The 23,498-nt window shown below is 44.3% G+C and overlaps 1 protein-coding gene across 1 annotated transcript in view; it reads left to right on the top strand.

The window, feature by feature from the left end:
* GAS6 (growth arrest specific 6) overlaps window positions 1-23,498 on the top strand; it is a 35,849-nt gene that overhangs the window by 2,331 nt on the left and 10,020 nt on the right. The window contains exons 3-10 of the mRNA XM_082775444.1: window positions 10,994-11,018; window positions 11,771-11,833; window positions 16,003-16,125; window positions 17,611-17,730; window positions 19,739-19,864; window positions 20,942-21,063; window positions 21,732-21,850; window positions 22,247-22,436. Coding sequence (XP_082631570.1) covers window positions 10,994-11,018; window positions 11,771-11,833; window positions 16,003-16,125; window positions 17,611-17,730; window positions 19,739-19,864; window positions 20,942-21,063; window positions 21,732-21,850; window positions 22,247-22,436 — 888 coding nt within the window. The remainder of the gene's footprint in view (window positions 1-10,993; window positions 11,019-11,770; window positions 11,834-16,002; window positions 16,126-17,610; window positions 17,731-19,738; window positions 19,865-20,941; window positions 21,064-21,731; window positions 21,851-22,246; window positions 22,437-23,498) is intronic.

The raw sequence follows: 23,498 nt of genomic DNA, 5'->3' as shown, positions 1-23,498 counted from the left end.
ACCATGTTGGTTAAGCGAGGACTTTTTATTGACTGGGGAAAATGCACAGATTACAGTTGACAGCTGCTGATTTCTTGCGTGTAGGAGGGCTGAAATTTTCGTCTCTACTGGCTTAGTGTGGTCGCAGAGGCTGACTGCTCAGGTGGCATCCGAAAGAGAGAGCTGCAGCACTTCTCGTCTTGCACGGAGCCCTGTGGGTAACCTCGTGGTGGGCCAGCCATGGGGAACACACCTGCATGTTGCTCATCTCACTGTCAGGTCTACCCCTGTCTCCTGATTTTTTTGTCTCCTGAGCACAGCAGCTTTGTCTCTCATCCCTGGTTGCCCATCATACAGTCTAACAAAATGTATGGGTCTTACAAGCCACGCTGCTCTTACTTCTCCTACGGTTGTGTGAAGGGAATTTTGAGGCCTAATTTCAAGACTGCACTGGGTCTGGCTGGGATGGAGTTCGTTTTCTTCACAGAAGCCCGTGTGGTGCCGTGTTGTCGGTCTGTGACCAGAACAATGCTGATAACACTCCCGTGTTTCAGCTGTTGGTGAACAAAGCTAGAACAACGTCAAGGCCTTCTCTGCAAGGCTCTCAGCCCTTCTGTGAACAGGCTGGGGGTGTGCAAGAGGCTGGCAGGGGGCACAGCCAGGCAGCTGACCCAGACTGGCCAAAGAGCTGTTCCATGCCACCTAGCATCATGATCAGCACTACAATGGGAAAGGAATTGGGGTCAGGGAGGCTTGCCCTCTTTTGCTCAGCATCTGGCTGGGCATCAGTCTACCTGGAGGTGGTGGGTCACTTGTTCTGCTTTGTTTTCTTTCTCTCTTCTCCCACTTCTCTTTCGCTTACTAAGCAGTTTTTATCTTGACCCCCAAGTTTTCTTGCTTTTGCTCTTCTTTTCCTCCTCCCCCGTCCTGTGACAGCGAGCGGCTGCCTACCAGGGTTAACCCACCGCAAAGACCTAAGACTTCAGGTTGTGATGTGAAATGACATTAACCAGTTCGATCAGGCAGCTCCAGAAGTTGAGGTAAGATGAAGCAAGGCTGCAGGACAGCTTGTGTGATGCATCCCAGGTAAAACCAAGGCTTGATCCAGCCAACGGTGACACCTTGCCAAGTACAGCGTGGTATGGCAAGGCACCTATCTAGTGGGCAGGCCAGCATGTAGGAACAAAATGACATGTGCCTGTACCAGAGCACACTTCTTCTGCATCAGGCTTTCATTGATCCAGCGACCACCTTCTCAAAGGGACATCTGCAAGCGGTGAGCAGAAGAAGGGCATTTTCTGAAACCTGCATGCGAGTGTGGCCACATGTGCAATTACTTACATCAGCCGCTAATAATAGCGAGTTAGGTGGGGCCAAATGGCCATTCATTTGCAGGCCAACGCAGCTTTTGTCTTTTATGTTACGGAAAATATAAATATCAGCTCACCCAGACTGGAGGAAGGAAGATCAATTGAAACATTTTTAGATTGTGGGTTGTTGTTTTTTTTTTTAGGAGGCTGAACAAAACTCAGTCCGTGCTAGTTGTATGACTATACATGGTAAAAACAAGTGTGAGCCTTGGCTAATGAGTCTTGCAGCCTATCTTGTTCATGGAGCTGATTATAATGTCCTTAGGTATTACTGCAGGCTTCTGGGAAGGCCCCTGTGTTTTAATGTCTTTCAGGCTAGGGATACCAAGCAGGAAAATGAAAAGACACCATGTTGGGAAAAAATAAGGGTGGAAAGCATCTTCATGGGAGGTATGAGCCTATTATGTTCCTAAATGCAGCCTATTAAAAAGATATTTGAGGTGTGATGGATGGGTGATGTTACAAAATATCTTGGATGTGGAGATAAGGATGTTATCTCTTCTCAAATGTTGATGAGGCCTTATAAAAAGCAGTGCTGCAGAAATATTTGACCTTGGTATGCAGTCAAGGTATCGCAGCTTGTTAACTGACTGATAAAGTGCTCTGGAATTTGGTTGACCTGTTCTAAAAATGCGGCTATCCGAGCACGTAAAACAAAGGGCAGAAGGGAACGTGGCTGCTGGTGTTCTTGGAAAACACTGGATTTATTTCACTACAGAGTAAATACAGCAAAAGAGGGACCTTGTGCAAGGATTTTCTCTGTTTTGAAAGGCTCAGCCTAGCGAAGATGTTTGAGTGCAGCCTCATCATTTCGGACCGCGGCTTATCAGCACAGCATCTGTTTGCCGCTGCTTGTCGTGTTTGCTGCTGTTAGTGTTGAAGAGCTGCAGTCTGCCATTGAAATTGCCACGGTGAATGCTTTGAAAGCAGTCAGGCCCACCACAAAATGAGGATGCAGGTCAGCCTGGCCACCTGTGTGTGCTCTTTGTGGATTTGCCCCACAACAGGGCATCACGGAAAGCCAGTTGCTTTTCAGACACGTGCAAAACAAGTGTCTGATTGCATGAAAACTTCTGTTGCTTTCTGAGAGACTCACATGCAATCTGATGTTAAAATCAGGTGCAGAAAGCACTGGCACAGAACTGCAGGAACACTTGGTCTGAGAGGGATGCAGGAGGTCTCTTGTCCTGTCCCCCAGGGTCAGCAGGGAGACCTGACCAGGCTACTTGGGGCGTTTCGCAGCCATGGCTTGAAAGTTGCTGATCCTGACAAAACATCCAGCAGTGCCAGCAATCTTTCTTCTGGGCTGGGTTTATCAGGAATCTGAGATGCAGATGAAGCAATGTGTAGGGTATAACGCTCAGTTGGGTTGTTTTTCACAATGCTATGGGTCCTTTTTTATTTCTTTACTTATTCCGTGACGTGGCGTGGTCATGGTAGCACAGATGGGCTGCACACATCGACTAGGGTAGTCCAGACTTCACTCTGATCTTGTGGGAAGAATGCATGGCAAGCAACATTTAGGTCTTATTTCTCAGAACACCAAGACAGATGCACGTTTGTAAATACTAATAACAAAAGCATGAAGGCATGTAGGAGGAGAGTGAAGTGGGGAAGTTAAGCAGTGTAAAATTTCTTTGAGTAATTTAGTGAATGTTGTGCTGTCTAGACATGAATAACCCTGATATCATCTCTAAATAGAGATGTCATCATCCCTGCATAGAATATTTCGTTCTATATCCAGGCAAAAATCTGGGTTTATTTGCAGCAAAAATTCTTGCCAAAGTGTATCGATTTGTTATGGCGTTTTGGCAGTGTGGAGGAAGAGCTGGATTTATAACTGGTCTAGATTTTTATGTCTCTTCTTCTTGCAGAATTCATCTGAGAGAGGGAAAGAGTTACCAGAGAGCTCTGGGCTTGAGGATTTAACCTGTTTGGATTCAGTGTATGGAAGAATGGATTCCTAGGCACACTGCTACCTGTTCAATAGATTTGGAGAAAGAAAATGTGAGGACATTTAGACTTTTGTCCAGGAATGACTTGAAGGAGGGAAGAAGGAAGTAGAAAAGTTTGAGTGTCCAGCTTTATGCCATGGAGGCGTAGCATAGCTGGGATGAGATCTGGGGATGCACCAGGTTCTCCCTTCCCTCTCTTCCTTCTCCCTTTAGTTTTTTATACAGGAAACACAGGATGGAAGGGATTTATACCAAGCGTTAGTGGGCCTGACTGGTCTGGGAGACAGACTGGGACAGTGCAGCAAGATGCATCCCTGTTTGTGGTGGTGAGGACACAGGGTTTGGTTGAGGTAGTGGAGTTTGGTAGCAGGAGGGTGACAAAAGTACTGCCGCCTGCCTTAGGAGGCAGTCGTTAGCTAAAGGCTGCGTTATCAAAGGTTATTGAGAAGGGAGAGCGAAGTTTGCAGCTGGTGGAAGCAGACAAAGCTCCGTCAGCTCTGCTGGACTTGTGCCCACTTGATCTTTATCTGTTTCCACTCGTGTGAATTGAGCCCAGGAGTGCAGAATAGGACTGGAAATACTGAAGCAGCCCATCGTGGAAGTACTCCACGCTGCACTGCCCATGGAGCAGGAGGGGGGCGGCAAGAGAAAACAATCGTGGCTGATACTACACCAAGGGGCTGCTTGAAGCTAGCATGGAAAAAGATGTTAAGAATGGTAAATTGAAGCAGGGGGATTGTGCAGGTTTGGGGCAAGGAGCAGGGCAATGGAAAAAGCAGATAAGGTTTGGGTAAGTCAGGAGTTTTTTAGCAGAATACAATAGGTTTTAAAAAGTGTGTGAGAGAGGAAGAAAGCCAATTAAATAAAGACAACAGTTTTGTGGTTACGGGCTTGCTTTGTTTGCTTTTTAAATTAAAAAATGAGGAACAGCCTACCAGGAATTAATAGACTGTGTTAGTACAGCTGCTTGAGAATCAGGTAAGGGAAACATTGAAACTGTACAAACTGGCAGTTGCGGTTCATGTGCGCTCCAAACTCTAAATGAACTTAATGAATTATGAGCAATTACTTTCCAATAGGCATGAAGAACAAGAACGGAGCCAGCATCAGAGGTTCAGAAGAAACTGAGAAGGGACATGGCAAGGGCGGTGCACACTGCACGGCTGCTCTGGAGGCTGCGGGACAAAGAGCTGGGGTATGAAGAGGGGAAAGTGTCAAGGCAGGACAGCTACAAAAGCAGCAGCAGAAACATTTGTTTTCTCATAGTGCAGTCCACAATGAAGTAATTCAGCAATGCTAAGTCACCAAAACCATGGCAATTTGAAAACAGAACCTGTGGAAGGAGAGGGAAGGGATTCTTCCTCTTCACTTCTCCTCCACTCACAGTTTTAACTTGCTGTTCTAGAGGCTCTTTACACATGCAGAATGCCTGTTGGGAAGTTCCCTTATTTACTGTTTGGGGTTTTCTTCCTGCTCCTTTGAGCAACAGCACTGCGACCCACAGGAAAGGTAAAGTTGGAAAGTGAGGTGGAAACCCAGGAAGAGGGGCAAGTGTTGGTGTTGCCTTCATTCTGCATCATGTTACGCTACCAGTCAGGACATTGGGGTGCACACATTAAGAGGCAGAAGGAGAATGCATCCTGGTTGCACTGTACCAAATCACATGCATCCGGAGAGCTACCACATTTGGCTGACCATTGGAACAACGAGTCCGAGGTCAGTTCCAAGAAAATGTGTGGGACAGGAACAGAAATGCAAAAGTTACTTAGTTATTAAAATAATGAACAGGGAAGTGTAAGATCGGATTCTGTCACAAGGGCCTAATGTTGTCTCAGATGTCACTTCCCCATTCCTGCTCGCCTGTCCACACTAAGGCAAAATCTGGCCGTGCCTGAAAGTGGCTGAATGTTGTTGTTGTGAGTTGCAACAGCTGCATTTATGCAAAATCCTAAGGAGCAATTTACAATGCCTCTAGATTACAGGAAGGGGGTGAAAAATGCAGTATTTTCTCACTTCAGTGGATGAAACGTTACAGAAGCTGTAAGAGAGATCACAAACATTTAAATCACATTGGATGGGACGTATAATCTGTTTTATTTTAAATACAGCAAATAATTGCAGAGTAATGACACTATTTGGTGTCATGGAGAGTGCCATGGAGTGTCACATAGTGTCAAGGAGTATGGTAGGGTTTTTTCAGATTCAGTTGTGTTTAATTTGCCTAAAGTTTATAAGCAAACATTAGTTGAACCACATTTAAAAGGATTATAACTATTGCAATGAGGATTCGAACAAGCAACGCTGAGTGAAAATCTGTTCTCAAATTGGGATCCTCTTTCCAAATTGCACATCAATACAGCTGGAGGGAAAGTAGCCTTTAAGTCTTGTAGCAATGGAGAAAACCTCAAGGCATTTGTGATTGGAGAGCATTCAGAATAATTTTAAAGCATGCAACCCACTCATTGGAAACACTCTTCCAGTGATTTTTCTTGGAATATTAGGTCCTCAGCACTGGTTGCATTGATTTCACGTTGTTATTGTCCAATCAAGCCCTGCCTCAGGCTGCATATAGAAATAATCTCCCTGCATGCCCTACAAATGTCAAGTATCTGTGTTTTGCTTGGCTGGACACACATGAACATTTTTTTCCCCTTCTTTTCTTTCCTTTCATTACTTTTTTTTTTTTTCCTGTGATTGTGCATTCTAATCATTGCTGGGTTTTTCCTCACCGCGGCGCAACATCTTTTGCTGAGGTGGGAAAAGCAGTCCTGCCTCTCAGAGGGTGAGGTAACAGATCCTTTTGGTTTCCAGTCTTCAAGATTGCACAGGGGTGCCTCATCTCTATGAAACAGGTACTACTGCTGATGGTCTTGTTTGGAAAGATCAGCAACTCAGGGGAAGGGGCACTCATAGGCTTTGTGCATCAGAATAGCTGGGCAATGTGAAAATGGACACAAAATCTCAAAGCTGCCCTAACCAATTTAACTGTGGTCATGGGAGATAAGACTTTGAGGCTGCTGTTGGGTTGTAGCATGACCCACTTGGTTCTCTAGGGCCTTGCTTGCTGGATTGGGGGGAGAAGCTCTCTTTATTCTTTGCGTGGAGAATGCACATTGCTCCAAAGCAAAACAGGAGGCAAACTGACCTGGTTGAGCTCCTTACACGGAGAGGCAAAGTTTGTGCAAGCCACATGGCATTGACTGGAGCTTAATTTCTATACCTAGGGTTTCTATAGAGTTAAAATTCTGAATTGTAGGACTGGTTAATCACATTGTTTGGGAGGTAGGCCTAATCATTCAGCATGAGATTTGCCATGCAGCAAGAGCCCGGTTTAAAAAACAATGCAGGGCGCTCCTGAGCATTAATGAGATTTGCATTCCCAAGTTACAGCAGTCGAGCAGTGGTTGGTATAACTGCACACCCAAGTTAAACAATAACTTACAGACAATTATGTTTGGCCATCTCTTTGCAGGCCCGCAGTGCGGAAAGACGAAGTGTATTTATAAATAAAGAGGTTGTGCCATGCCCACGTCAAACATCCAGTACTGAAAGGAGAAAAAGGGAGAGTCACTATATGGAAATGAGAAAAGGGCATGGTGTGGGAGCTGTCACTGCAGCCTGAGAGGCAGCACAACACGCACGTCAGCTACGAGTTACTCAGCAAATGCTCTACAAAAGCAGCAGTTGTGCTGAAGACAGATTTTGTGCTGGTAGGCAAAGCCATGTGTTCTGACACAGGCTTTGTTTCTCGGCATTTTATTTCCGGAGGCAAATTTTCGTCGAGAAGCAGAGCCGCGAAGGCAAAATGAGTTGGACTTGTGCCTTTCCATGCTTCTCTGCAGTGTCTGAAGGAGGCCTGAATTTGCTGCGGCTTTTATTCGCTCTGCTTTTCATAATATCAGCAACTTGGGAGTTGCCAGAGACGGAGCAGCCTGTCTGCACTAAGCAAATGCTTTTTCAGAAATTACCATTGCTAATGCGAGTCGATGAGGTCCTCGTGTAGATGGTTATCTGCTGCTGCGGCAGCTCAGACAAGGCTCTGATTAGGTTCAGCCCTGATCGGGATTACCTGACCTGGTGCTCAAACAAAGCAAACAGAAGCAGTTGGCAGGCCCTCCTGGCTGAGGTTCCCGGCCTTGCCAATTGCTGTAAGCAATAGTGAGAACATTTTGCTGGTGTAGACGGGGTCATTGTTATGGTTTCGGAAGGGCTATTTATACACCGTGACTCATGGAAGGGCTGCTTGATTTCACGTTCTTCCATCTTCTCTGAAAACGCAGCATACCCTGTATAATTTCACTGACTTCTGGATTTTAGCACTAAGAAAAGGTTTGGCCATCGAGCTGAAAAGAGGTCGTGAGCTTAGGGTAGGTTTCCTTTGGCAGGCTGACGTTGATACTTCTGCCCCGTCAGCTCCACAGCCCTGGGACAGATCCGTACCTTCAGGTTACTGCTCTTGAAATTAACACTTGAAGTAACACAACATGACATAAAATTAAATTAAATTAAAGAAAAACACACTGAACAACCTGGAGCTTTGTGCTTTGTCGGCGGTGGCTTGCTTTGCTTTGTTGTTCTCCTTGCAGAAGTTATAGACTTAAGCTCTCTTCCCATTTTAGATACCCACACTAAGGGTCGTAGCGACTGCGTTATAAGGCTAGCTGTGGAGGTGGGTGGGAGAGGAACTTCTTAGCCCCCTGAAAAAATATTTGGTGTCACTCTACCCCAAAACAAAAGTGTGCACGCCTAGGTCTTGCACCACTGTTGAATGCTGGAGCCCAAGCGTTGTGTTTAAGGCATCAAAAGGTGTGTCTGTACTTCCATAGCATGCACTTGGGTTTGTGTGGCAAGGGTGGGGGCTGTAGTGCTTAAATCTCTGTTAAATCTCACAGCTCTGCCTCCTGGACAGGAAAGAAAAGGTCTCTTGCACTGAGCTGCAAACAGCAGGCACGAACCTGTCTGGAGGACCGGGCCCCGTGCCATGTTTTCAACTTGGCTGTGAGGCCAGGGCCTTGCAGATGTGAGGCAATTCCCGGTCTCTGCTGTTTCTCCCTCTCCACCCGAGGCCTCAGCTGAGCTGTGCTGCTGGTGGCAGATGTCTTGTCACCTGTAACCCTCACTGAAAGTGGGCCTGCACGCTGCAGGTCTACAGAGGCCAGGCCCTTGAAGGTCTTACAGAGGTTGGTGCTCCTGTGAGGCGCTGGCCTGAGCACCTTTGCCTTCCTCTTGTCTGCACCGAAGTGTTACTGCTTGGAGAGCTTGGTGAGATCAGCACAGGAGGGAAAGGCAAACATTTCTCTCCCCGTCTTACAATTCCCTCCTGCATTTTGATCCTGTGACTCCTGCGTGGCTTTCTGGATGGCGAGATGCTCAGTGAGCCTGAAATACAAGGTGAGGAGCTGAGAAAACGGCCAAATAGCTACTGGGAATCTTCTTGTTAGCAGGCTTCTTGCTAGCAAGCCTCAGAGCATTTTTCCTGGTGTTTTTCTTGGATCCTGAAAATAGCAACGAAGACTTCTGGTGGAGGAAAGATGACTTTTACCAGGGACCTGATCTGTGCAGGGCTGAGGGATCTCATCTTCCCCGACATCTGTGGGTCATTAAGACTTAATACAGCACAGAAGTCTGAAAAGGCGTTGCAGAATCGAGTGCTTACACTGGAAATAATTCAAACCTGGCCATCTTTCTGTGCAAGTTAGGCACAAGCTGAATTTTTAACCAGGCAATCTTCTGATCAGTTTTGTTTGCTTGTTTTAAAGAGGCTGCTACCTAGAGTTTAAGCAAGGTCCTTTCCCCAAGGTGGAAGATCATTCATCCTTCACTTCTTATCAGTCTTTTTGGCTGAATGGAAATAACGTTGTCATGGTATTTCCAGAAGCCTGTTGTAATGAAAATTGATTGGCGAGAAAAGTGAAAAGTTAATCGCACAGGAACGAGGATTATCTATATAGTAACAGGTCCTGTAGATCTGGAGAAGTGTTAGTGGTCAGAAAGTAGCTTTGTGTAATTGTAAGGAAATGAGGAAGATATGGAAAGAGAGGCTAAGTTTCTGTTAGTAGCCTCCCACTGAAGTTGCTTCCCTCTGCTACCTGCCTCATGAAATGCAGCTCGTGGTGGCACAGTGGCGTGGGGTTTCACTGAGCAGATGGGGAGCAATGGCAGAGGCTCTGTGGGTTCTCTTTTTGCTGACACCACAAGCTATCATCGAATCAATGTCCTGTGAGTTTGCCTTTGGAAGGTTATTTGCGCGACAAAAATAAGTAGCTACCTTGGTCTTTCCTATAAGAATACAGTCTGTATACTGAATAAAGGAGAAATATTGAAAAAAGGTTGAAATAATTAAAAAAATATTGGGAATGTAGTGAGTTCTGAGCTCCACATTCAGTTTGTTAACCCAAAGAGATACTGCAAAGCTCAGCCCCAAAGGATGCTAAGCCTATTACCCTCTTGTTGGAATTGAAAATTAAGTTAAGCTTGGGCTGCTGCTTCTTCGTAGAGGTTTTCATGATTTCAGCTGAATATTTGGATGGTGCATTTCAGTAACTGCAGCGTATTTGCCAGAAGTGATTGATTTTTCTGGAGGATGACAGTAATGCAAAACTTTTGGTTTAGATGACCTTGTCAGCCGATTGATTTCATTAGGCTGTCCAGGTCAAATGGAGCCGCAGTGTGTGCCTGTCGCTGTGGCGTGTACGCGTCTGTATATATGCAAGAGCTTATCCAAACATCAGTAGTAAGAGGAGAAAAAATAGTTTCTGATCTTCTTTTGTGGAAATTGCTGTCTTGTGTGAAAGAGAATGACAGTATGTATACAGTTTCATAATTAGCTGAGAAATAGCTTAATTTAACCAAAAAGAGTTAAGCACTGGTGCAACCCATGAGTTTTCCCTCACTGCGTGCCTCAATTACAACTTGAACAGCCCTTGAACCAGTGCCTTACCCATCACGAAATCCGGTCTGAAGTGAAATTGGAAAGTAACCTTTCTCAAGGTGAGGAGTTTTCATATTTTCTAGGAATGTGGTTTAATGATCAGCTCAGGCCAGCCTCCCACCCATCACAGCTGCATTTTCCTGCTCTGGCCCTGTGCTGGTGGAAGCAATCCCGTGGCACTTTCATGGTACTTCGATCTCTGCCTTCCCCCTGCTTGCAACTGCTCCTCACTCCCTCCTCCTCTCCATGAGGATCTCCTGGGTAGTGGGGACCATGGCAGTGGGTGCTGTTTGAGTTGTAGGGTGCTTGTTGTTGTAAAAGCAAGGTGTACCCTTTTCTTTTACTGGTTATGGTGTCACGGAGCTGCCCGTGCTCTTCAACAGCAGCAGGACTCCCGAGGAGGCAGGGGGTGACTAAACCATTCTGCACCTTCCCTCTGGTTTTTGTCCCTAGATCTTTTCCTCCCTGCACCTCACGGTGAGCACCTTTGCCTCTGGGACAGTGGGTAAGTGGCTTCGTGCTAGTGACAGGTCAGAGGCTGGAGCTGATGCCTCTCGCCTTCCCTATGGGACAAACCGTGTCTGTAACACTGTGTTTCTTCTGGCTCTGAATAAAAGAAACGAGGATGTTTGTGTTTGGATCTTGTTAAACAACTGCCACGCAAGACCACCGAACTAACAGCAGCTGCTAAATATTAGTAGAATGACAACAGAAACAAATATTATTCAATAAATCTTTGCTTTTTTTTCCTCCTACAGGAATATTTTTACCCGAAATACTTGGGTGAGTTGCAGCTTTTACTTTTACTTTGTGGCAGCGTTGGTATGTGGTGCCTAACACTGGAGCGTGTCGCAGCTGAAGCTTCCGCTGAGGAAAGTGGTGGATGTGGGCCTGCAATAAGCATCCAACTTTTAAGACAGACTCCACATTCCTGATGTGGTTTTGAGGGCTGTTTTTCACTTACGTATAGGTTTGCATCCAGAGATTCTGCATGTTAAAATGTTGGTATTGCATTTATTGTCTGTAGCTTGCAGCGTTAGTAAATAATTTAGTTTTTTATCTTCTCTCCTTTTTAGTTAACTTAGCTATTAACTGATCTCCTTATTTTAAAAAGTGCCTTTGCTGATCGATCCCCTGGCTTTCTTTACTGGCTGTATCATAGTCATGCCACCGTACTGCTTTCTATCTGTGTTTAATACGTAGCTCTTGAAATCACTAATGCCAACAATTTTACATGTGCTTTTTAGATTCAAAAGAGATTTAACAGGTCAAATCTGAGTAGCTACTAATATGCTTTTAGAATCATCATAGCTCTGGCAAAATGATTATAATTCTACTGTACATCAGAGCTAAAGTATTTTTATGAACTTAAGAAGTTTAAGGCGTTTCGGAGATTATAACGTTGCATAGATTTTGCATTCACCTTCCAAAGCCTTGTTTAATGAAACATCAGCAGGCTAGCTATCGTTTTGCATGCTTTGAACAGCTGCCATGTGGTCATTATAATAACGACAATTTCATTTTCTGTTCTTCAGATTGTATTCAAAAATATGGGTCGCCGTATACAAGAAGTCCAGATTTCCTTACGTGCGTTCACAGTAAGCACTTTTGTTTCGTATGTTGTAGTTAAATGTTCTCTCATTATACCTGAAGTAGTGGAACCAGCTCAGTTACGGACATTTTGGATAGTGTTTTAGTACTGTTCTTCCTATTCTCTATGCCTGACACTCCATACTGATTGTTCTATGTAAGCAATAAACCAAGGCTTTTCTGCTTTTCTGCTATTGCCTTCTCTCACTCATCATTCAGTTGTTTGGTGTTTCCTGATGCAAGACATTTTTTTCCCACCAGTTTCTCAAGGTCTGAATAAACTGAGAAGCAAGAGTGACATGGATTTACCATAAGGTCGTACCGTGTGCTTGGCCTTTCATCTTCTTTTTTCTTGAATGCTACCTTTGGCTCACCCCTGTTAAGTAATCTTAAATAAAGCTTACAGTCAAGCCCAAGTTTGTGTCAGGCTTTTGACAACTTTAAGTAAGGAGATCATTTTCACTCATTGTGTGATTGTGGTTTAAGTGTTACAACATTTAAAAATCCAGATCAATCCAGAAGTCCATCTGATATCTGTGTAGAAGGGAGAGAGGTATTTGTTCACCACTGACACTGGAGATTGGAATTTCAGTAACTCTTCTAAGACCTTTCCAGTTCCCTCTTGGAGCTCAGCAGTGCTAAAGATACAAACCACATAAATATTCTGTTGCTAAAGATTCTAAATACGCTCTGGGAGCAGATCAGCTAAGATGGGGAGAAAACCATGTGTATGTGTATTTATTTTCATGCTTACCCCTGTGGTTCAGTCTTTTACTGTGATCGAGTTTGATCAGTCTCATGTTCATACCAGCTCTACCAGGCTCTGCCAAAGCAGGATCAGGATTTAGTCAAGATGTTTAGACAGATGTTAGAGTCCTCTGAACTGGGAACTCTTGGTCCTGAAGTACCAGCGTGGTGTGCAAGCTAGCTCAAAGTGGGACGTGAGGCTGGATGCTTCCTTTTGCTCCTGTGCGTGGATGGTATAAAGGCAGGAGCTGCTGCTGAAAATGGTGGTATCAACTGGGAACACTTACTCTGACCAGCTGATCAGTGTTTCAGAAAGTCTAAAGGGCAATGATGTTTTCTGTGCACTGAAAAAAATGAGAGCTGAATAATTGTTTTTAGGGATGCAGTCCGTTGGAAATGCAGCGGTTTGGCAATAAAATGATAATATTTTCCCCCATTAAAATACTAAAATATTTTTAAGTGGCTGAGTTTTGGCTAGCCATTGTTAACTCACAGGAGAAGGAGCCTGAAACGCGCTTGGAAGAATTACAGACTTTGTGCTTAGCTGATTCCAGCATGTCTCTTATTTTTCACAGATGCTGCCAAAAGGCTATGTAGCTCCTCGGGGTTGTGCCTGTGAGACACATTTAAGCGTTGTGTTTCTTAACATTCATCTTCTATTCTCAAAACAAGGTAGTAGAAGGCTCTTTTCATCTGGCATTACAAAGGCATTGCACAACCCAAGGGCTGGAGGGTGATAGTAGACTAGTTTATGCTGGAAATAAGGTGCAGATTTTAACTGTGGTACTGATCAGGCAGCTTCGTGGGGCATTTGAGGATTCTCTGTCTCGAAAGATCTTTAGGTCGGGGCTGCAGGTAGGGTTCAGCTGCAGATTCGGACAGGTAGATGCAGATGTTCCCAGCATAGGTGCCTACATGAGACGTGGGTCCCGTTGTAGTCAGTGGGGAGTTCATCTGTAGTCACAGCCCTAGGGTGATGTCACTGACCAAGCTGTGTCTGCTCTAGGGAGAGCTGAATCACTTTATGGACTGTTTATTGTACCAACGAGATCTCCACCGACTGCAGTCATAATTTAGACACTTGCTACACACCTAGATACTTGCTTTGCACATAGATACCTATATTTTGGTCTGCAGAACTGGGGCTTTTTCTAAAAGAGGTGTTGTGGGTCAGCTAGGAGTTAGGGATTTGGTTCTGCAAGAGTTTGGAAAAGGCTACGGTATTTTTTGGAAATGAGTTTACATCTGACCTTAAAAATACAATAAGATTTTTGTTATGTTGTGAGTGTCTGCTTTTTAACAGCGAGTGTCATAGTTTTCACGACCTCGCATTTTCCGAATGAAGTTCTAATTTGCACCGTTTCTGAATAGCAAAATACAAGTTCAGAATACAGAATAAGGAACTGGAAGCAGCAGTCCGTGTACTTAGGTAAAGTCTTGTTTCCATGTGGACTTAAAAAAATGGAACCTATGTTTTTATTCTCTGTCTTAATTTGTGAGCTATACACCCCCAGTGGTGTGTCAGCTGGGCAGTGGTGTACCTGGGGCTATTCTCTAAGGTGCTGTTGCAGGCAGCCCACGTGGCTGTGGTGTCTTCTGTGTGGCCTGAAGTCTGCCTTGGCTGTGGCTTTGCCCCAGCTCTGCACAGCTAGAGCGGTGAGGAAGAAAAGTAATTATGCTTTGGTTGTGGTGAGTGGATGATTATTTCTGTGGGCCTCTTTGACTTGCGTATGCATGCTTTTCCTGAAGAGTTTTCTCAGGCACTAGATGAAATGCTGAGAATATGTGTTTCTTTGGCAGGATTTTAGTCATATTCCATCCCAGATCAGCCCTCTGGTTCTCTCCTCCTTGCACTAACGTGCTGCTAACTTCAGCCTTCAGGTAATTCAGTCAGAGTGCAAGGCTTAGAAACAGTGTATGTTCATGTAGTGCAGAGAAGTCTGTCCTTTGGGGTTGTATTAATGAGACACGTGTGCAGTGCAGCCCATAGTAAGAATCTGACTATTTTTTTCCTGACAATTATAACACAAATGTCATCCAATCCTAGTGTATATTCTCTTGTCTTATCTTTCTGTCCAACATAGCACCAGTCTTAACAGCTGTTCAAAACACAACCCACAAGTCCAAAAGTCACAATGGACACAACGTGGCCCCCAGGAGGCTCCCTCTGAGCTCCAGGAGCTCTGTGCTGTGCGGGTGAGGAGCCCTGGCACAGGCTGCCCAGAGAGGCTGTGGGGTCTCCTCCTTGGGGATCTCCAAAAGCTGCCTGGAGATGGGCCTGGGCAGCCTGCACTGGGTGGCCCTGCTGGGGCAGGGCTGGGGCCTGGTGGCCTCCAGAGGGCCCTGTGACTGAAATCTATGGCAGACAGTGCAATGATCTGTCATTTAAGCAGATATATTTTGGCTGAGCAGTAGACAGAGTTCTTGGCCCTATGCAGAGGGCTGCTGTTGATTAGGTGCTCTGAATTCACCTGCTGGCTCCGCTTTTTGTAAAGTCTTCCTTTTGTCTGGGCTGAACTGGGTTTCTGCTGAGTTGTAAGGATGTGTTGCCAAGACTGTAGGATTATAGGAGGCTTTGCTAATGACAGTAATTCTTCTTCTAAAGGCTGCTGCTGCAGCAGCTGTGACAACTCCAATGTCTCTCGCACCAAAAGGACTGGTGGAAGCATTGCTTTGTAGCTGTGCCAGCCCCACTCTGGCAGAGTTGGTCAGGCACGAGAAACAGCCACATCTTTTCATCAGAAGAAAAGCCTGGATGTCACATGTTCATGTCTTAGGACTTTCTTATCCAATGCATCCCATGTGCTGGTGTGCGCAGAGAGCAAGTGACTTGGAACTGCTGCAGTGTGAGAGGGAATCCTCTGCTCCTTCCTTCACTTAGCTATTGAATTAGTGTTTAGCAATTCTTATACTGTTAACACATTGCTGTTTCTTTTTTGTTCTCATTCAGTGTAATAGAAAAGCCTAATTTGGATAGCTCAGATACAAACCTTTCCTAACAACAAATCTATCAGCCTCGGTGAGATCCGCAGTTAAATGACCAAAAATAAACAAAAAGAGAATCCATCCTTCCTTGAGTGCTTAGTTGCTGCCTGCTTTCTATTTTCTCCAGAAGTAGGAAGAGTAGAATTAACTTGATTTTAAAAGAGCTACTTCGAATTGTTCTTTCAGGATGTGCCCTTCAGGTACGGGGGTAGAAGCTCACTACCCTTCGCAATGAAATGAATTCCACTGCATGCTCCTGGCATAGCTCATTTGGCGTGTCAGCAATAAGCATTAGCTTCCAGGTTTCCCAGGTGTATTTCTGATAGTGATTTTCCATTAGTGTTTAAGGGTCTTGGTTTTTAATAAGGTCGAAACGCCTTTTCATGAGTGACCTCTACGCATTGTTCTGTTTGTTTTATTTGTTTTTATTCCTTCTGTAAATCAGATTTGCCAAACCAGTGTTCTCCCGATCCTTGTTACAAAGAGGGAACTGTCAAATGTGAAGATCTCAAGGGGGACTTCTACTGTGAATGCAAACGTGGCTGGCAAGGAGAAATATGTGACAAAGGTAATACACATTATTTTTATCTTTCAGATCTGTAACAACGATATGTTGGGTTTTGCTGTATTTTCAAGTGATCACTGATGCTGTGCTGCCCAACTCAAAAGTCATGGTACTGAACTTGCATTATACGCAACTCATATTTTTGTGCTTCTAGGAATCATATAACTAAGTCTGCATACATTTTCCAGATTATTTTAATGGATTTCAGCATGGTCTTGACAAAGAAATTGGAGAGGTTATGCCCCATCTTTCTGTCCCACCCCTCCAAAGGGGGAAGCAGAAATTAAGCTGTATTGGCACCTCAATTGGTGCTGTTTACCCCAGTGTAACAGATGACAAATTGCAGAGCCTGAGGGGCTGGCCCATATTCCCATTCCCCTCCAACGGGAACAGACTTTCGGCACACAGTTGGAGTCTTATGCTGCTGATGCACAAACTGGTGAAATTAGTCTGTTAAAGACTCCTCGGTAGTGGGATCTTATTCCAAGTCCACTTGCATCCCACTGTGTATTCCCATCAACTCCAAAGAGAGTATTCAGGCAGAATATTTGTGCAGGACATTCCTTCCCTCCTCTTGTTATCTTCTTTCTGTGTTTTTTTTTTTCTGCCTGCAAGTTTTCTTGTCAGGGCCACTGCTTTTGTGCCTGCCAAAATTGAGTAGCTGCCAGGAATCACATTCTGACAGTCCAGACTTGTGGCCACCAAGAGAGCAAGAGATCCACACACTGTATTTCTGGTGTGAATATTGTGGAGAAGTTACAGGATCACTCACAAGCAGCTTATTTAAGCAGTTGAGGCAGTTTGTATGCTGGTAAGTTTGTATACTGATCCATCAGTGTGCAAACAGGCTTGAGAGCTCAGCAGTCAGTCAGTCTGAAGCATATCCCCTCTTTTTCTTGCAAAGTGCCATGAAATTTTCTGTCCTACCAATCAGCTGACTCTGGAGTTCCATATACAAGCAGGACACCACGAGCAGGTAGGGCACATGGAGGGTGAAATCCATGCTCTCAGTTTAACAGGCTTTTGCTTCAGTGGAGCACAACTTGGAATTTTGTGTGTTCTTTCATTCTCAGTAGTAGTGAGGTTATTTTTTTTTCGTATTTAAGGCTTTCACCCCAAAGTTACTGGTCACTGTATCGTCTTAAAAGTTAGTTATCATAAAAAATACATTAGTTACAGGTAGTTTGCTTCTGCAAACAAACTTCTTCTTCACTTCCACAGTGGCTAAAGATACTCTGCATTCTCCAAACTGAGAGGGAGGTACTCAGTTACAGTTTGTTCTCTGCCTTTTCTGTTATTATCAAACGAACTTGAGCTGATGCACTTGAAATGTTTGAATGAAATCTCTGTACATTTTGTAATCGTCACGTTGCAGATGTGACAGTGTTTCTTGTATGCTCTGTCTCCTTCCCAGCTCTTACCCTACTCTCACTCCCCAGGTCAGATGCAGAGGTGAAAAGCTGACTGCCATACTTTCTTTTGCTGCAGATATTGATGAATGCAAAGTGCAGCACGGGGGCTGTAACCAGATCTGTCTCAACAAGCTCGGCAGCTACCGTTGCTCGTGCTACAGTGGTTATGCCCTTAAAGACAGCAGAACATGTGAAGGTAAGCTTCCCTGGCCCTCTCAGCGTGCTTCAGATGGTGCTTGGAGACTTGGATCAGTACGTTGGAGAGCTGGGCTGTGCTGAGCAGGCCTCTCCTACTTCCTAGCCCCAGCTGGGAAGCTTCTGGGGCTGGGATGGTACTGGGTGCTCACGCCAGCACTACGTGCCTGGGTTCTTCAGTGGTCCCACCATCCTGCTCTTGTGTCTCAACACTGGTCTGATTCACCAGGGTTTGTGGCTGGGGTTGTGCTAAATTGGTGTAGCTGATCTGCCCTCGTATCCCAACACTGAGAGGAGGAAAGGCTGCCCAGATGCAGCATTACACATCTTTCCAGTCTCATGGTGTTGTAGTACACGAGATATTTGGTCTTATTTTATGCATTTCTTGTTTTATTTTTCTGTATCTGAATACGTGCAGCTGCAGGTAATGAATTGGGGTAGAGAAAGGCAGATAAATTCCCTGCCACTAAATATTAATAGCTGCAGAAAGGCGCTAATGAAGGCAGGCAATTATTTTACATAGCATCCAGGAATGGAGAATAAGGATCTGAGATAACTGCCTGAAATGGTGGAATGAATTTACATAGCCAGAACTTAAGCAACTGACATTTAAAAGTGTTGAGAAACTGCGTGCTGAGACATAGACCCATTAATGATCACAGGTAGCTATTAATGTTCTTTTTTTTTTTTATCTCGTGAAAAACATGTGAGTCTTTGTATATAACTCTAACGGCTATGACAACACAGTTCTCAGCAATTTTTTGTATGCCTGACCTGAACAACCTGTTAATGCTATCAGAAAAAAAAAAAAAGCAGGATTTTACTTCTGTGCCACTTCCACTGCTTAAAGTGATGATCGTACAGATCACATGGTATCCACTTCTGATGCGCACAGCCACTCCGATGAGCCAAAATCACCTTTGAATTTCCCCCTCGTGCCAGCTGGCGTGAACAGGTGGGCAGCAAGTGGGCTTGCAATTATAGTAGTTATTTTATGTATGAGTGTTTGTATAGTGCTGTTTATAAGAACACTGTGAACATAGCATACAAGGTTTGTATCCGATGTGTGGCCATCAGGTTGCTGATGTTAATATCCGATACGACTAATGACATTTTAATGCTTTTGTACATTTTGTTAGTTTCCTGCAGTTTTTTCCTATCATTAGCTGTGCACACTAAAACATTATGTTTGCCAGTTGACTTGTAGACTAGGTTACACAGCGTACAAGATAGGTTACTTCTCTCACACGTGGGAAAATCACCAAGTGTAACTGTAGTCTTAACATGCAATAGAAAGCAAAAGTAAATATGAAACTCTCAACATACTGTAAATGTTTTGACACCACCAAGATTTTGCTGGGGATTAGTTAACATGTTAGGAAAACATTTTTTTGTTTTATGGGCCTCCAGTTCCAGTCCCTTGCCTGCCTTTGTAGTGAAACTCCACAACACCTCTTAAACAAGACTTGTTCTCTGTGACAAACTGGACTGCCTCAATTCCCCTTTACCACTGCAGATCAGCAGATTTGGGTCTCAGTTTTGTGAATGTGTGAAAAAACAGGGTTGTTTGCTTGTCTGAGGAAGAACAGAGATCTTGGCTTTTCCACAGACTGAGTGCTGCTTCTGTGTTTTATTCAAAAACATACTGCTTTTCCTAATATCCTGGTGGCTGCTTGTTATCCCACAGTTTCAGCCCCCTGAACTGAGTGGGTTTTTTGTTTTATCATGGGGTTGCTTTGTTTTGTTTTATGGTTTTCCTCTAGGCTTGCTTTGCATTGTTTTTTTCCAATAGTGGTCGATGGCTTAGGGAAAGAAATAACAGCTGGTCTTGAAAGCCTGCAGTCATCCCTTCTAGCTAGCTGAACAGTAGAGGTAGATTCTTAAAAATACTCTTTTTTCATTTACAAAAATCGTAGAGGGATCATTTGACTCTCAGCCCACTCTGGGGTGCAAACATTGAAGTGATTATACTCATCTGAAGTAGTGTTGTTTAATTGCTTGTTTTGCAGACATAGATGAGTGTGCAGCATCGGCAGACATCTGTGGAGAGGCTCGCTGTAAAAATCTGATAAGCTCATATGAGTGTCTTTGTGATTCAGGCTACAAGTACAATGAGCTGAGAAAGACTTGTGATGGTAAGCTCATGAAATAACAGCATATTAACATGTATTATGTGGTCTAAAGCTATTAAAAAAATGATCAGAAATTTAACTTCAGGCTTCAGTAAAAACCATTTTTCTAATCTTACTTAGTGCCTTTCAGTAGTTGTGAGCAACACACTGAGTTTGCAGTGGTTTTTGATGACTTTAATCAACTATATGACCTAGAGTACTGAGATTTCTTGGATTTATGCAAAGTAGAAGACCTGGTGGGAGCATCTGTACATATTGCTGTCTCTCTTTGTAGGACAAGAAGAGTTACAGGGCAGTAGCTGTTGTTCTGTCAAAACCTGTCTTGTGGTATTACTCAGAACGAGGAGCTTAATATGCGTTGGAACCATGTACAGCCCTGCTGGCTGCACTGCCTGCAAGCTTTCTCAACTGAGTACATTTTGAAAGCATTCCAAAACTAGCATTATGCCTTGTCGTTTGTCTAAGTTAATGCACTGACTAGAATCACACACTTACCAGCCCTACTGGGCCCTACGTGTTTATCTGTGCCTGAAATGATCTCTGGGGGCCGTCACACTTTGTTTCCCTGCATTTGTTGGTGAAGCAGATAAAAAAACATGCTGAAGGATTAAGAAAATACTGAGTGAAAAAATCAGTTTTCACTTGTCTGTTGAGGATCCATCTGGTGAGTAGCAGTGAGGCAAGCAGCCCCTGCTAACCCGAGCTACGGGAGCAGGAGCCAGGCAGCACAGGAGTAGCAGAAGGGGCCTTCAGGGAGGAAATCTCACCTCTAAGGTAAAGCCCAGGACTCCGAACCAGCAGACAAGGAGTTGGGTTCTGTATCCAGCCCTCCTGCTCACTTGCTGAGTGTGTTTGGGCAGCAGGAATCTGTGTGTGAGAATAGGCTTGCGCAGAGATGCTAATGCAACTCTTCTCTCCTGTAAAGATGTGGTACAGGGTAGGCACTGGCCATGGAACACTTCAGCACACTCAAGTGAACGATGCCACAAAACATCACTAATAACTCCTTTTTTCCACAGACAATTAATGTTCAAACAAACCCAACGGCTGTTTTCTCCTTTCTTTGCTGGTTTTGTGTAGATATAAATGAATGTGAACAACAGCTCTGTGAACAGACCTGTGTCAACTCACCAGGGAGTTACACCTGTCACTGTGATGGCAGAGGGGGAGTAAAACTTTCCCAGGACATGAACACGTGTGAGGTACGTCAGTCTTCCTTCGTTGCTGTAACTGCAGAACAGACCTTTAGTTTACACTGCATCTGAGAATAACAGACAAAGCTCTGGACCAAAGCCATCTGAGCTGAGACCAGCAGGAAGGAGTCAGAGGGCCAAGGCCACGTGTGCTGGGGACAGTAGCTCTCCTGGAAAGATAGAAGGGTCTTGTTGGCCTGTTATGGGAGTATGTTTATCCAAAGTCTCTCTTCTCAGGCTCTTCCTGTCCCCATTCCAAAAAGAGCGAGTTAAGAGCAGCACTTGCACTTTACACTTCCATGGTCCAGGCTTTTGAGGTGGATGGGCTGCAGTGGCAAAGGCTGCTTCTGCATAAGCCAACCATGAGGAAATTCTTAGCGTATCTTGTGTTGCAGGCACTAAGCTGCAGTAGAAAACCTTATGCTGTGTCTTGAGAGCGTCATCTCCTTTTGCAGCAGGAAAGCATTCTGCCAAGGTGAATAGGAGGGAGGAGGGAAGGAAGAAGGAAATGTTCTCAGGACCAAAGCAGCACTATTTTGAGAGTATGACCACTAAAGTGCCCTAGCCCTATATGTATAGCAATTACATGTTTGAGGAAAGACAAGGAAGCATAATGCTAGATTCTCATTCAGTTGTGTGAGGAGAGTAAGCATTCAAAAAATGTGTTTTGGTTATAGAACATAATACCATGTGTGCCTTTTGCTGTTGCAAAAAGCGTTAAGTCCTTGTACCTGGGGAGGATGTTCAGTGGGACTCCTGTCATCAGACTGCGCTTTAAAAGGAAACAACCGACAAGGTGAGGACAATTTCGAAGGACAGTCAAATGTGCTGGCCAGCTTTGATGCATGCAAGGGAGTTAAGCCATTAAAATAACGAGTATTGCTGTGATCATGTTTATTTGTTTGGGTTATGGAGTGCTTTACGGGAAACATTATCCAAACCAGTAACTGGGAAAGGCAGTCTTGACCACAGAGCTCCTAAGATAATTACTGAAGCACAGTAATGTCATTTTTACTATTGATGCCATTTTGAGGCCCATCTTCATAGCTTAAGCTTTTTGAGGGTGCATTAAAAGCCAGTGTGTTCTAACAGAGCTGTAGAGCTACTAGAGTTGATGCTGTCTGTATGGAAAGTACTCTGTGGTTTTTGAACTCTGCATAACTAATTTATTTCTTGACACCTGTGCGGTCAGACTTGTGGCTGAGTTCGACTTTAGAACCTTTGATCCTGAAGGTATCCTTTTCTTTGCTGGAGGCCATCAAGACAGCACATGGGTAGTCTTGGCTTTGCGCAAGGGACGGTTAGAGCTGCAGCTGAAATACAACGGCATTGGCCGCGTGACCAGCAGCGGACCACTTATCAACCATGGCATGTGGCAGACGGTGAGTGTGGGCCACTTCCCAGAGCTTGCCTTGCTTTTCTTGTTCCTGCTGAGCCCTATTAAGCATAGGTCTTCGTGTGTCTTCACATTTTTGAGATGCTTTCCCAACCTATGCATTCAATAGTCAGAGCATCTGCATGCACACCGGGACGTTATCCATGCTGAGGTGAGAACAGGATGTTTTTCCTGAGAAGCTGAATTACACTTTATGTCCAGAAAAACTAAACAACATCACTGGTTTGCATGATGCTACCATAAACAGACACAGCACCTCCAAGATGCAGCGGTGCTGAGCTGACTTTACGTTAGCAAGATTAAAAAGATGTCCTCTGGGTAGCGTTGGCAAGCAAAAGATCTTTTAAGGAAGTCTCCAAGGGTGGCTTGTTTTGTGCATGGTGTGTGTATTTGTTTTTGTTTGTTTATTTGTTTAGTGGCAGAGCTCAGCTCTGAACCTCGACAAATCTATTACGCTATGTTATATTCTTCAAATCTGTTTATAAATAAAACACTCAATTTCCCTTGTAAAGATTTTGGGGTCTATTAGAAGCTGTGTCGATCTCTGCTTGCTAACAACATAATCCCAGCAGTCTCATGAGAAGGCGCACTGCGTCTTGGAGCTTGTAAGGATTCGTGTTCTTGGCACTCTCTCAAATGTCTCTGGCATTTCTGGGGTGTTACCTTTTGTGACAGGATCATAAAAAGCATCCTATAGCATGATCTACAACAGCTCAGCATTATATGTGCATCTTCTCACTTGTGCCTTCCCCCTCCCTCCCTTCTTGTCTTATTTAATTAGATCTGTGGCCTTTAAGTTGATGTGTCTGTTGGGCAGTGGGTGGGAATCTCTTGGTTAACTTCCACAGGAGACAAATGCAGATGCTGGTAACTGTGAGTCATTTTCTGTTTAAAGTTTTTTAGCGTTAAAAATCAGAATTATACATTAAAGAAAAAAAAAAAAAAAAAAAAAAAAGCACAGTAGGAAAAAATTTGTTTCTAATGAATAAATAAAGAAGTTCCTGAGTGCATACATTGTCAGCTGCTGACATTTGGTAATACTTTCAGC

This window comes from Aythya marila (genome assembly GCF_965140915.1).
Source record: "Aythya marila genome assembly, chromosome: 1".
Lineage (NCBI taxonomy): Eukaryota > Metazoa > Chordata > Aves > Anseriformes > Anatidae > Aythya > Aythya marila.
This window is presented reverse-complemented; position numbering and strand designations above follow the sequence as displayed.